The sequence below is a fragment of the Oratosquilla oratoria genome, chromosome 18 (assembly GCF_046742065.1).
Source record: "Oratosquilla oratoria isolate Oo_2021 chromosome 18, ASM4674206v1, whole genome shotgun sequence".
Classification (NCBI taxonomy): domain Eukaryota; kingdom Metazoa; phylum Arthropoda; class Malacostraca; order Stomatopoda; family Squillidae; genus Oratosquilla; species Oratosquilla oratoria.
The window spans coordinates 63073949-63086448 of record NC_134794.1 but is presented as its reverse complement, the minus strand read 5'-3'; the positions used below and the strand labels follow the sequence as shown (position 1 = coordinate 63086448).

General features: G+C 40.3%; 1 protein-coding gene across 2 annotated transcripts in view; it reads left to right on the top strand.

Annotated features, from left to right (window-relative positions):
• The window catches only part of LOC143035328 (uncharacterized), a 70931-nt gene that overhangs the window by 13380 nt on the left and 45051 nt on the right, over positions 1-12500 (top strand). Inside the window, exon 3 of one of the 2 annotated variants that reach the window (XM_076202272.1) lies at positions 9209-9287. In XM_076202272.1, coding sequence (XP_076058387.1) covers positions 9209-9287 — 79 coding nt within the window. Of the gene's footprint in view, positions 1-9205; positions 9288-12500 lie in introns of both variants that reach the window. The other variant, XM_076202271.1, reaches the window with a different exon arrangement.

Genomic DNA, 12500 nt, shown 5'->3' with positions numbered 1-12500 from the left:
TCGTGATTGACAGCTATTTCCCTCCTGGAAGAGAGCTCAGAGCTCGTAGGTCCAATCTATGGGTAATGCTATGACCTTGCACACACACACACCCCCAACTCCCCGCCCACGAGAGTTAGAGTACGACCCGAGGCACAGTGATACCGAAATAATTTCGGCCCTGGGCAGGATTCGAACTGGGTACAGGAGCACTTCTGCTTCCCATTCCAGCGCTCTACCAACTGTACCACCGAGTGACGCTGTGTGTGTGTGTGTGTGTGCCTGTGTCTGTGTGTGTGTGTGTGTGTGTGTGTGTGTGTGTGTGTGTGTGTGTGTGTGTGTGTGTGTGTGTGTGTGTGTGTGTGTGTATGTGTGTGTGTGATTCACTATGGTCTTGGATCACGTGTTGGACTCGTGATCGACAGTTATTAACCTCCCGGATGAGAGCTCAGAGCTCGTATGACGGATCTATGGGTAATACTGTCACCTTACACGCACACACACACACACAACTCCCCGCCCATGAGAATTGAAGTAATAACCCGCAGCGCAGCGATACTGATATCATTTCAGCCCTGGGAAGGATTCGAACCGTAGTGGCAGGCGAGAACTCTAACCACTGCGTCACGAGGTTGTGTGTGTGTGTGTGTGTGTGTGTGTGTGTGTGTGTGTGTGTGTGTGTGTGTGTGTGTGTGTGTGTGTGTGTGTGTGATTTCAGTAAAAATAAAATATTAATAATTCTTGTAGGTACAAATATAATCATTTTCAATCTTGTCACATCTTCGCGCATTAAATGCACATTCTACACCACGTATTTTAACGGGGGGTGGGGAAGGTAGGGCGTAATTCTTTCACGACTACCAACTGTACAGGAACATCGATTCTGTTGTTTCACTCGTCTCCCACGAACACCTAAAACCACCAACCGATACTTTTTTGAGTGACTGTACATAAACGACTTGGACAGTGGGATAACAGTGAAGGTTGAATCGTCTGTTTTGCCCCAACGATTCAACCATCGCCTTTCTTTGCGACCAAGCCCTTCGGAAAGCCTGTTGCGTCAGTGATTTACACCAAGCCAACCTCAACCGGAAACTTCACCGGTTATGTAACAACAGTGTTTGGTCTAAATTTGCCCTCACAGCAAACGTTATTAATATCTCCTCTGTCGATCTTACAAGGACATAGTTAGAAGTTTTGGGCCTAGGTTTTGACAAATTCTTAGCTAATAATAATTATGATAAAGATCTTGCTTGCCTCAAAGGTTTTTGGCTTAATGGTATTTCTGAGTGTTTTAACAGAGATTGTGGCTTACCAAAAAGACATCGGGTTGCACTGTCAGCTTTGAAGGAATTAGACAACATCATCGTTACCAAAGCAGACAAAGGAGGCCAAGTTGTCATTTTAGAACTTTCTGATTATGTTAAGAAAGCCTATGATTTGTTAAATGACTCAGACACCTACAAAAAGCCCAACAAAAACCCCATTAAGCCGCTGAGTTCAACAAACAATTCGCAAAATTTCAGTGGATAATTGCATTAATAATCTGAAGGTCACAAATTCCAAGATCCCCCAATTTTATGGTCTTCCGAAGGTTCATAAACCAGATATTCCTTTGAGGCTCATCATTTCCAATCGAGGCTCCTGTACGAGTAAACTTTCTAAATGGCTCTCAGACCTTTTGTCACCTTTTGTTGGCCAATTTTCCAACTCTCACATTAAAAACTCCTTAGATTTCATTTCCAAAATTAAGAATGTCAATATACAGGATGCCAAGTTACTCAGTCTTGACATAACCTCTCTCTTTACTAACATTAATGTTGAGGATGTTCTTACATTTTTAGAAACCAGACTGCAACCGTTTCAGGACAATTTCCCCCTTCCAGTCAACAAAATCATTGATCTAGTTCGCCTTTGTGTTTCCTCCAATGTCTTTTCTTTCCAGGACCAATTCTTCAGACAGAAATTCGGTTGCAGTATGGGTTCTAATTTATCTCCTGTTTTTGCTAACTTGTACATGGAGTACTTTGAATGTACTCTGGTACCCGCCATCAAACCGCCTGAGATGATTTGGTTCCATTATGTAGATGACATTTTCTCAGCGTGAGATGATAGGTGGGGTGCGTTCGAGGTATTACTGGACAAGTTGAAGCAATTATCCCCTAACATCAAATTCAAAACAGAATGGGAAGAAGGTCAACAGACCTTTCCCAGACATTCTAATTAGAAGGATTGATGGAGAATGGTCTTTTACAGTTTATAGGAAACCCACCCATTCAGGTCGTTATCTCCACTTTTTCAGCAACCATCCCGACAAAGTCAAGAAGAGTGTCGCCTCCGGCCTATTCTTGAGAGCTTTTAGGATTTGTAGTCCTAGATTCTTAGACCGGGAGACTGACCTAATCAAAAAGCAACTTTTGAAGTTGGCATACCCATCCTGGTCCCTGGATCAAACCCTCAGCAAGGCTAGAGCCAGCCACCATAAAAAATTCAGTTCTCACCACACAACCCTCTTTCAAAGATTTTAAAAAAAAAAAAAAAAAAAAAAAAAAAAATCGTAACTCCATCAGTCCTTTTTTTTTTTAATAAGTTCCCAAACAAGCGTCTCACAGTTGCCTACCATTACCCTAACACTGTACACAAACAAATTGTAAATGTTCATTAAAGGTTAAAGGGAAATGAGGCCCCAAGAATGTATAGTCTTGTAAAGATTGTGATTTAGTGTACCTTGGTCAGACCGGAAGGGATCTTAATACCAGGTTAACGGAGCACAAAGGATCCATTAGATATGCCCAGGAAAATTCCACTGTGTCCCAATATGTCAGTACCAAAAATCACAGTCTTGACTGGGACAAGGCCAACATTTTGTTTAAGTCCAACTGTAGCTTTAGAAGAAAAATTGTTGAATCAGCCTTAATCGTAAGACATAATCTTACGGTTAAGAATTTTCACCCTCCTGACCCCGCTCCCTCACCAATCTTGACCCCGTTTCCCTTCTGACCTCACACCTCCACCTACACATCCCCTCACCTCTGACTCCTCCCTGCGCGACGGATTGTCCTGTTTTTAGTTCTGCGTGTTCCTCCTTCTACTCACATCTCAATTGTACTTATGTCTCTGCAAATTCTTGTAACCTGTACTTTCCTGAAGAGGGCTATAGCTATTAGCCGACATGTAGAAGTTATACTTTCTTCTAAGTTTCCTTTTATTCCGACTGGTTTTTTTTTCGTGATTATCAATTACAAACGTGCCTCTACATTTTGTCTAAATTGTATATATATATATATATATATACATATATATATATATATGTATATATATATATGTATATATATATGTATATATACATATATATATATATATATATATATATACATATATACATGTTTTGGGCAAAGTCTTTCTCGTAAACAATTCCTGTTGAATGCTAAAAACACAAGTGGCGTCAATGATTTTAAGAGAACATTTCTCTAACTCTCTGTATTTCATTTTTTCTTCAAAATTCAAACTCTGGAGGAAATAGTGAAAGGCTTCAGAATGTTGATTCATTTTACCGACAGCTGTTTCAACCACTACAAATGGTCATCTTCAGGGTAATATAATACATCAAGACAAACATGGGTATATAAGGCCGAGTAAAAACGGCGGCAGAGAGAGGTCACTTGTAAGATGGGAATCTGTCTACTCCACCAAGACGGAACGAGTAACCGGGACAACTTCCAGAACTTGAACGTGTTAGACTGGTGTTAACGAATAATGGCTTCTCTTGTAACACCATAGAAGATATCATTAGGAAGAATATGGAAGTGTTTCACACCCGAGTCAGGACCACTGCTGACAACGTGGAGAAAACCCTAATGATTTACCATAAATTAGATTTTGGCACTGCTTACAGACAGGAAATACAGAGAGTTAAAGAAATGGTCTCTTAAAATCATTGACGCCACTTATGCTTTAGCATTTAACAGGAATATATATATATATATATATATATATATATATATATATATATATATGTGTGTGTGTGTGTGTGTGTGTGTGCAAAATAACCACAGGAAAAGGGAAACTTGTAGACAGTAAGGACTTTCGTATATTACGTCTTCAGACTAAATGACAGAGATATAGAGTTGTGTATCTCTGTCATTTAGTCTGAAGATGTAATATACGAAAGCACATACTGTCTACAAGTTTCCCTTCTCCTGTGGTTATTTTGCAATTTTGTATCACTGTGATGTGATTGCTTGCATATATATATATATATATATATATATATATATATATATATACATATATATTTTATGAAAGTGGCAGTTGCCGACAAGATTGACGAGTTAAACACCATATGAGGACGGAGCCTTTATTTGTACGACGTTTCGCTTATTACAGCTTTTTCAAGTACAAGTTGAGTTACATATGCTTGAGATTAAATAAGGGGAAAGGAGGGAACGGAGAGAGAAAAGAAGGGGGAAGGAAGAGGAGGAGGAGAAGGGGGGGATTGAACACTGGGAAAGGTTGAGAATACTGGCCCAAACGTCCGGGGGCCAGCACCCTTTGTGAACATTTCGCCCATTGACGTTTGGGCCAGGATTCTCAACCTTTCCCAGTGTTCAATCCCACCCCCTTCTCCTCCTCCTCCTCCTCCTCCTCCTCCTCTTCCTTCCCCCTTCTTTTCTCTCCCCGTTCCCTTCTTTCCCCTTATTTAGTCTCAAGCATATGTATCTTAACTTATACTTGAAAAGGTGTTCGAGCACGTCTTAAGCCGCCGCCTGACCGTGTACCTAGAGACGGAGAATGTGCTGAGGGACTGCCAGTTTGGTTTTCGGCCGGGGCGCGGTGCAGAAGACGTAATATCCATAATCACTCCACCGCCAGACGGTCGCCCTGGTAAGGCCATTTTGGTTTGTAAGGATGTGGAGAAGGCATTCGATACTGTCTGGCATGAAGGCCTTAAGTACAAATTGTACCACAACTTCGACTTTGCCCTGCCGTTCACAAGGTTGCTCTGCAACTACCTGGACGACAGGTCAATTAGAATAAAGTGGCGGGGCTGTCTGTCCCAACCTTTTGTGCCGAAGGCTGGAGTACCGCAAGGGTCAGTCCTTGCCCCCACTCTGTACAATCTATATACGAATGACCTGCCAGAGCCGGCTTATCCTCGCAACCAGGCTCTAACTCTTTCGTATGCGGACGACACTAACCACATAAGCAGACACAAAACGCTGCAGGGAGCGTTACACGTAATGCAAAACATCCTAGACGGGGCACACGCGTGGGAGCAACAGTGGCGCATTAAGACCAACGCGTCGAAATGCAATGCTGTACACTTCCGCTGCAAACGAACCAACAGAACAATCACAAACACTCCTCTTAAAATAAACAACACAAACATCCCAGCGAAGGACCATACCCGTGTGCTGGGTAGCACACTTGATAATGGCCTTACCTGGACCCCACACTTCCGCAAGCAGGGAGCGAAGGCTAGGGCTGTGCTGGGTAAGCTCAGACGCTTCAAAACTGCAACACTGAGAACCAAACGTCGATTGTACCTAGCCCTCGTCAGACCGATTCTGTGCCAGTCCCCGGGACTAAGCCAGCTGACATGTGCCACTAATAACTACGAGCATCAGAAGGTTCAGAATTCCGCTGTCCAGTTCATCACGGGCTCGCGATGGAGCGACTTCAGAACCACTGAGTCTCTACACCAAATTTCCAACATCCGTCCACTCAACCAACACAAACACAAACTTCACTCAAGACACCTAGAAAAACTGCACGCCAAACACAAACATCTGATACAACATATTACACCTAGACCACACCGTACAGACTATCTGTCAGCTGCGCCCGTCCCACGTGCGGTGTACACGATAAAACGTGTATAACCGCACCTACAAGTAACACACCCCTTCACCAGCTTGACTGGTGATAACCGCAATAATGTAATAATAATAATAGTAATGGTAATAATAATGATAATAATAATAATAATAATATCGCTACTCAAACCCGACCTGGGGTAAAACAGGAATTCTCATGCCTTACCTGGGGCTAATCAGAAACGCCCTCTACACGCGGGAAATGAAAGCTACTCACTATCCGTAAATTACACACATACACCTCTCACGAACATAGCCGCATCCCACGCACAAACATATACACTTCCTTTTTCTTCGACTAAAATTCGTTTCCTTTCTCACTTTCTCTTATACTACATCTTCTCATTTCAGTTTACCTCCCACTAAAGATTTGTCCGTTTTTCCCCCTTTCTCTCCTACTACGCCTCCTACCATTTTCCAAACTTTCGTTGGTGATATAATATGCTCTTCCTCCCGGCATTGGCGCCACCGTCCAAGTTCCTAGCCCAGTTCTCCTAAAGCCACGACAACAAATAAGCCCCTAATCGCTCGCAATTTGCCCGGTGGCAATAGCCCTCTTTTATACACTACTATCTTTTCATTTTCCTACAGACATTCTTCCCCTCCCACAAAACCCGATCCCGCGCAAGCGAGGTGGTCTTTCCTTGGAATCCAGAATACTTGAAAAAGCGGTAATAAGCGAAACGTCATACAAATAAAGGCTCCGTCCTCATATGATGTTTAACTCGTCAATATATATATATATATATATATATATATATATATATATATATGCATATATACATTATATATATATGTATATATTTACAGTATATGTATATACTTATATATATGTGTATATATAGTACATATATATATATATATATATATATATATATATATATATATATATATATATGGAAAATAACCAAAGAAGGGAAACTTGTAAGTTTCCCTTCTCCTGTGTTTTTTTTTGCATTTTTGTATCACGGTGATGTGATTGCTTGCATATATATATATATATATATATATATAAATATATATGTATATATGCATATATATATATATATATATATATATATATGTGTGTGTGTGTGTGTGTGTGTGTGTGTGTGTGTGTGTGTGTGTGTGTGTGTGTGTGTGTGTGTGTGTGTGTGTGTGTGCAATGACGGCTTGTAGCAAAAATTAGTGGGGATACTGCTCCAGAAAAAAATTAGCCTTTGTTTTAATATTGTATAAATGGAAACAAACAGGTATAAAAATATTCAGAAACTTGATAAAATCGTAAAAGAACAAAATAATTTTTTAATTGATATAGCCTAACTTGTTAGTTTACGTTTGATCCATTTATTTAAAAATTAAATCCATTTTTTCTGTTTTAATTTGCGCGAAAAGATCAACAATTTTTCTACTTGATCTTTGGATGACAACTGAGGATTTTTTTTTCCACTGAAAGCACTGCAAGTGTATCTTTTCGAATTCATATTGCTTCTTAGAGAAGTTATAATTCTTTTCACTGTTGAAAAGCAGCGTTCTGCCTCTGATGTTGTCATGGGCATTTTACAGAGGATTCTTATTAGTCTCGTAATTTCACTAAGAACATCGTCTAGATTATTCTCCAAGATAGATTTCAGCAGCTCAATTAATTTGCAATATTCATGACCATCAGACCTACAACAGAATACTTTTAGTTCAGTTTCAAGCTTTTCTTAGTCAACCATGGGATATGCTTCAGTGGTCAGTACTATCTCTTCTGTAGGAAATTCATCCTTAAAACTAGTGAAGCATTTCTTGTTGAACAATTTAGCAGCTAGTAAGTGTTTAGTGGAAGAATATTTGCTTATTATACCAACACATACACAGTCACACACTTCCTTAGCTTCTGTCATAGCTGTCTTTGAAGGATTCTTACAGTACTTTGAGTTTCTTAATTCTAAAATAGCAGTTTTGAAATTTGTTATATATGCATTAGCTTTTTATACACACTAATTTCTCAAGACTGTATTTGGTTATAATTTATCTCAACATGAGGCATAATCTGATGAAAAAAAATAACCAAAACTTAAATTATCATCATTCAGGTATTTTAAAAATCCTGTTGCTTCTGCAATGGTTTGATCTGTATTTGATGTTGGCAATCTCAGTAAGGCAGTTTTTTAAAAAGATTGCAAAATTTCATGAAATCTGTTTATGGTCCGCATGTTGAAGTTTCACCTTGTAAAGGATGGACGTGGAATGCCGACATACATATGCTTCTTGATCTTAAGAATAATGTTGGAATAGCCAGAATATTAGAGGAAAATATTCTTGCGTTTCATGTGATAGTTGCTGCATTTCTCATTATTAAATTAAGTTGATGTGCAAAACAGTGAATGAAATGTGGATTATTATAAACGGCTTTTATTTTTACTTCAACTCCTGCTTTTTTGCCTTTCATGACATTTGCACCATCAAATGTCTGAGCGATCAGTTTTTGTCCATTTCCTTGAAGGATTATGTCCAATTGTTCTAAAATACGTTTTGATATGCCATCTGCAGTTTGATTATCTGGAGTAAAGAATCCCCCAAAATGCTCAAATATTTCTCCATTCAATACGTACCGAATGTGTTCCGAAACATTTGTTGCGCCATCAGCCATGACAACTACAAAGGAGTCTTTTTCTAATTTCCGTCCTTATCTCCTCATGCTGTATTTGTAACAGGCAGTCAAGTACCTGTATCTCATTCTGAATGGTCTTAGAAACACCTTTGAGGACTGTCCTATTTTCTAAGTGATTCTTCAAATCTGGATCTGATTTAGATGCCAAATTTACTAATTCTCTAATTATTATAGTTCTTTTTTTATTAATTTAATATTATTATGATTTTTTTCGCATCCGACCTAGATATGGACCATGAGGTCTCCTGTCGGCACGCTCTGCCATTGTAATCCTTTGTAATATCCCTGGGTTCACTGAATCGTGTTTTTCATCGTGTCCACGTAAGGGAGTTTCAAGGTTTCCACAAAAGAAAATGTAGTCTATTATTTTGGACAAAATTTCACGGTTCCTTTTAACATTTATATTATGTTCATTGATTGAAAATCTGTATGCCTCACTAAGTTTCTCGGCGGACAAGTGAGAAATAGGGCAATATTTTTTTCTCCAAAATTAACAGATACAGAACTTTACACATCACATCAATAATGCGATTAACATATTAAGTCAGAAAATCACATTATTAAAGTGATGCGTAAAGTTATGCATTTATCAATTTTGGGGGAAAGTATTGGCGAGCATATGTCCTATTTCTCACTTGTCCGATGAACAACTGTCCGGTGAGCAATTGTCCTATACTCAGTGAACATAATTATTTCATTCCTTCCGGTACAGCAGTGTTCGTTTTGTGGCCTACTGCTGGTTGGACGACTGCCCAGTGTGCTTTCAAGGACCAAAAAGGCCCAGGAAGTTTTCTGTAAGTATTGAGACACTTAAGGTTGTTGATAAGGTCATCTGTAGAAATTACTAAGACGAGTCGTGTCATTCCATCTAAGGTAATTCATTTTGTATCAAAGCCTGATACTTGGATCTATTGCACATTAGTCATTGCGTTTCTTTTTCTTGTATTGCAGTATATGCTGTATTCAAACTTACATTTTTTGTACTATTTGATATTCAGAATCATATAAAAAATTGCGGCCTCTTCCACCAGAACTCCAATAGGGACAATCTCTGCCCTCTCCACTGTTCTCATATGAAGGATAACACCCCCCCCACCCCCGAACTACGCGTGATAATGAACGAGCGAAGAACTGAGGGTGCTTAATAGACGGAAACAATTGGTCTTCCGCCTGCTTTATGTCCTAGTGGCTTTTCGTATAATTCCAAATCACGCATAAATTGCGATTTGTGCTGCATTATAATGAATGAATTAGTTGGTTAATCGCCTGCAAATGGTCTAGAGTCGAGTATCCGCTCCTAAAGCCGTCTTGTTCTCTCGGTTGGTTTCCATCTAAAACTTGACTTAATCTATTTGTAAGGATCTTGGAGAATACTTTATATACATTTGGTAGTAAGCTAATTGGTCGATAGTTACTAAGGTCATTCTGGTCTCCTTTTTTATTAAACAAAATCACTATAGCATTGCACCACGATTCAGGAACGCTTTCCTGATGTAAACACTGTAGAGCTGGGGTGTGCAACCTTTTTTCCCAAAGGGTCACTTGTCACTACTCTGTTGGTATGGAGGGCCACATAACCTTACTATTTCATGTTATTTACTACCATCGAAGACATATTATGTGAGATTATACAGTACTGATAAAGATAGATAAGTAGTTTGTTACTGATGTTATTTAAATTGGGATCACAAAAATAAGAATTGTCCGAAACAAATGTATTTTCCTTACTATAAATGAGCAAATGAAAGGCTACCATACCTTATTATTATAATGTACAAACATAAATGATTACTTAATATTGGTTAACTGGGATCATTATCATAAGAATGATCAAACACAGACATTTTCCTGACCATTAATTAGCAAATGAAAGGCTACCCTCTCTCTGAGGGTCGCATTATAGCTTATTTATTTTTATGAGAAAGGGCCGCAATGAAAGCCTGTGAGGGACGCAGGGCTGCTGTAGAGTATAGAGTTAGGTCGTGCGCTGGACATTTAAATTATTGAATATTTCCTTCAATCATCTTGCAACAACATGTGTTTCACCCTCAACAGCATCACATGCTCATCAACCGGAGTAACCTATACAATGGTGTGCTGTAGTCGGCTAGATATATCTGCAGCTACTCCCACAAGGGGGGGGGGCATCTGTTCGGCCCGACCAGAAGTAGGTGTAAACCTCACTACTGATCTCGCCGCTGCCTGGTCTTCTTGCCTCAGAGAGACCCATTACGTACAATCTAAGCTTCCTGAGCTCCGCCGATAGAAAGGGTACGCGGTCGTCCTGGAAGAGAGAAAGAATATTCCAGGCGCCCACATGGAGAGCCCGCCGGAGGTTCACCCCGGGTCAGACTCAGTGTGCTTGTGCCTCGTTTGCAACACCCCTCACCCCGCGCAACGGGTTTGGAGATTTTGGCGGGGACAGGTTGCAAACCCATCACCTCCATATGTGTCTACAGTGTTATGGTTGCCATGAACATATACCTGGGATTCGCTCTCCCATGCCCCCACCCACCACCGAACTCACCAAGGAAAGATCAGGACTTGGGTGTACATATTAACCCAACAGTTCCAGGAGTCATGGGAGAGTTTATGCACTTGTAGTGTTTGGTTACTACACAGTGGTGAAGAATTACTTCAGCGATATAAAGGGATGATTTAAACTTCAGTTCTCTCGGAACTGTTAATTAAAAAAAAAAAAAAAAGGGATAGATAAGATGGGGGAGAGGGAGGGAGGGGGGATTTGGGGGTTTAGTGGAAGGAAAGAATGAAATGGAAGGAAGTAAGAGTTATGATAGATGTGGGGCAGACCCATTTGTTCGGTTAGTTAATAGTCTTTTGGACTTATAAAAAATGTAAGGTATATCCAAACGAGCACGCTGACTTGACGGTGGAACATAGTTTTTTGCAAGAAGGACATATACAATACATTTTATAGCACCCCATATAAATAGGCTTACAGGATGCGATTTACACTTTATAGAATAATAGTGCTAATATTTATACACATATATCTGAGACATAACACAGTATTAATAATGGTTATATGGCCATATTTCTATAATCAGAGGTCTAACAAGGTGAAGATATTAATAAAGAAAACGACTATGGTTCGAGTATTCTAGAAAGCGATTATTAAGGCATGACCTGACTACATTATTCCCCCCTTTAATAACGAGGTAGGAGGAACGAAACTTTCTGGACGTGAGCCTTGGTGGCAAGTGAAGTATCTGCTACCTTGGTGTGAGGTATGGTCTTGTCTTCACGGAGCAGATAGGTCGGATTGACACGATCGATGTTGACGAATTCCGACTTACCGTTTTTCTCGATGGTTATCGTTTTCCTACTTCTGCGTAGTATCTTGAAGGGGCCTTGGTAAGGTTGTAGTGGCTTCTTCGCGGCGTCAGTTCTGATGAACACGTGTGTGCAGGTGTCGAGATCTTGACTAACAAAAATCTTGAAGGATGGCGTACGAGGCTAGACCGGTTGAAGAGAACGCATGTGTCTGTCAGTTTTGTAGTGTAATCCTGAAGATGACATGAAGTAGAGTTAGGGGCAGGGGGCAAAAATTGACCAGGTAACTTGAGGGTAGTTACGTAGACGAGTTCGGCAGAAGAATGTTGCAGGCCTTCTTTGAAGGAAGTACGTAAGCCCTGAAGGGCAAGAGGAAGGGCTTGCGACAAGTCGTCATGTTGGGCTGAGGCTGCTAAGGAGGATTTCAGTTGAGGATGAAATCATTCCACGGTACCATTAGCTTATGGATGGTAACTTGCAGTTCTGATGCGCTGTATGCCCAGAATGAACATCAATTTGTTCTACACATTGGACTCAAACTGGCCGCCACGGTCGGAGGTGAGGCTGAGAGGAACACCGAATCTGGAGATCCAGGTGTTGATGAAAGCGCGAGCGATGGAGTCTGTACTAATGTCAGCCAAGGGGGCAGCTTCAGGACAACGGGTGAAACGGTCGATGCAGGTGAGTAAGTAACGATAACCGCTAGGGAAAGG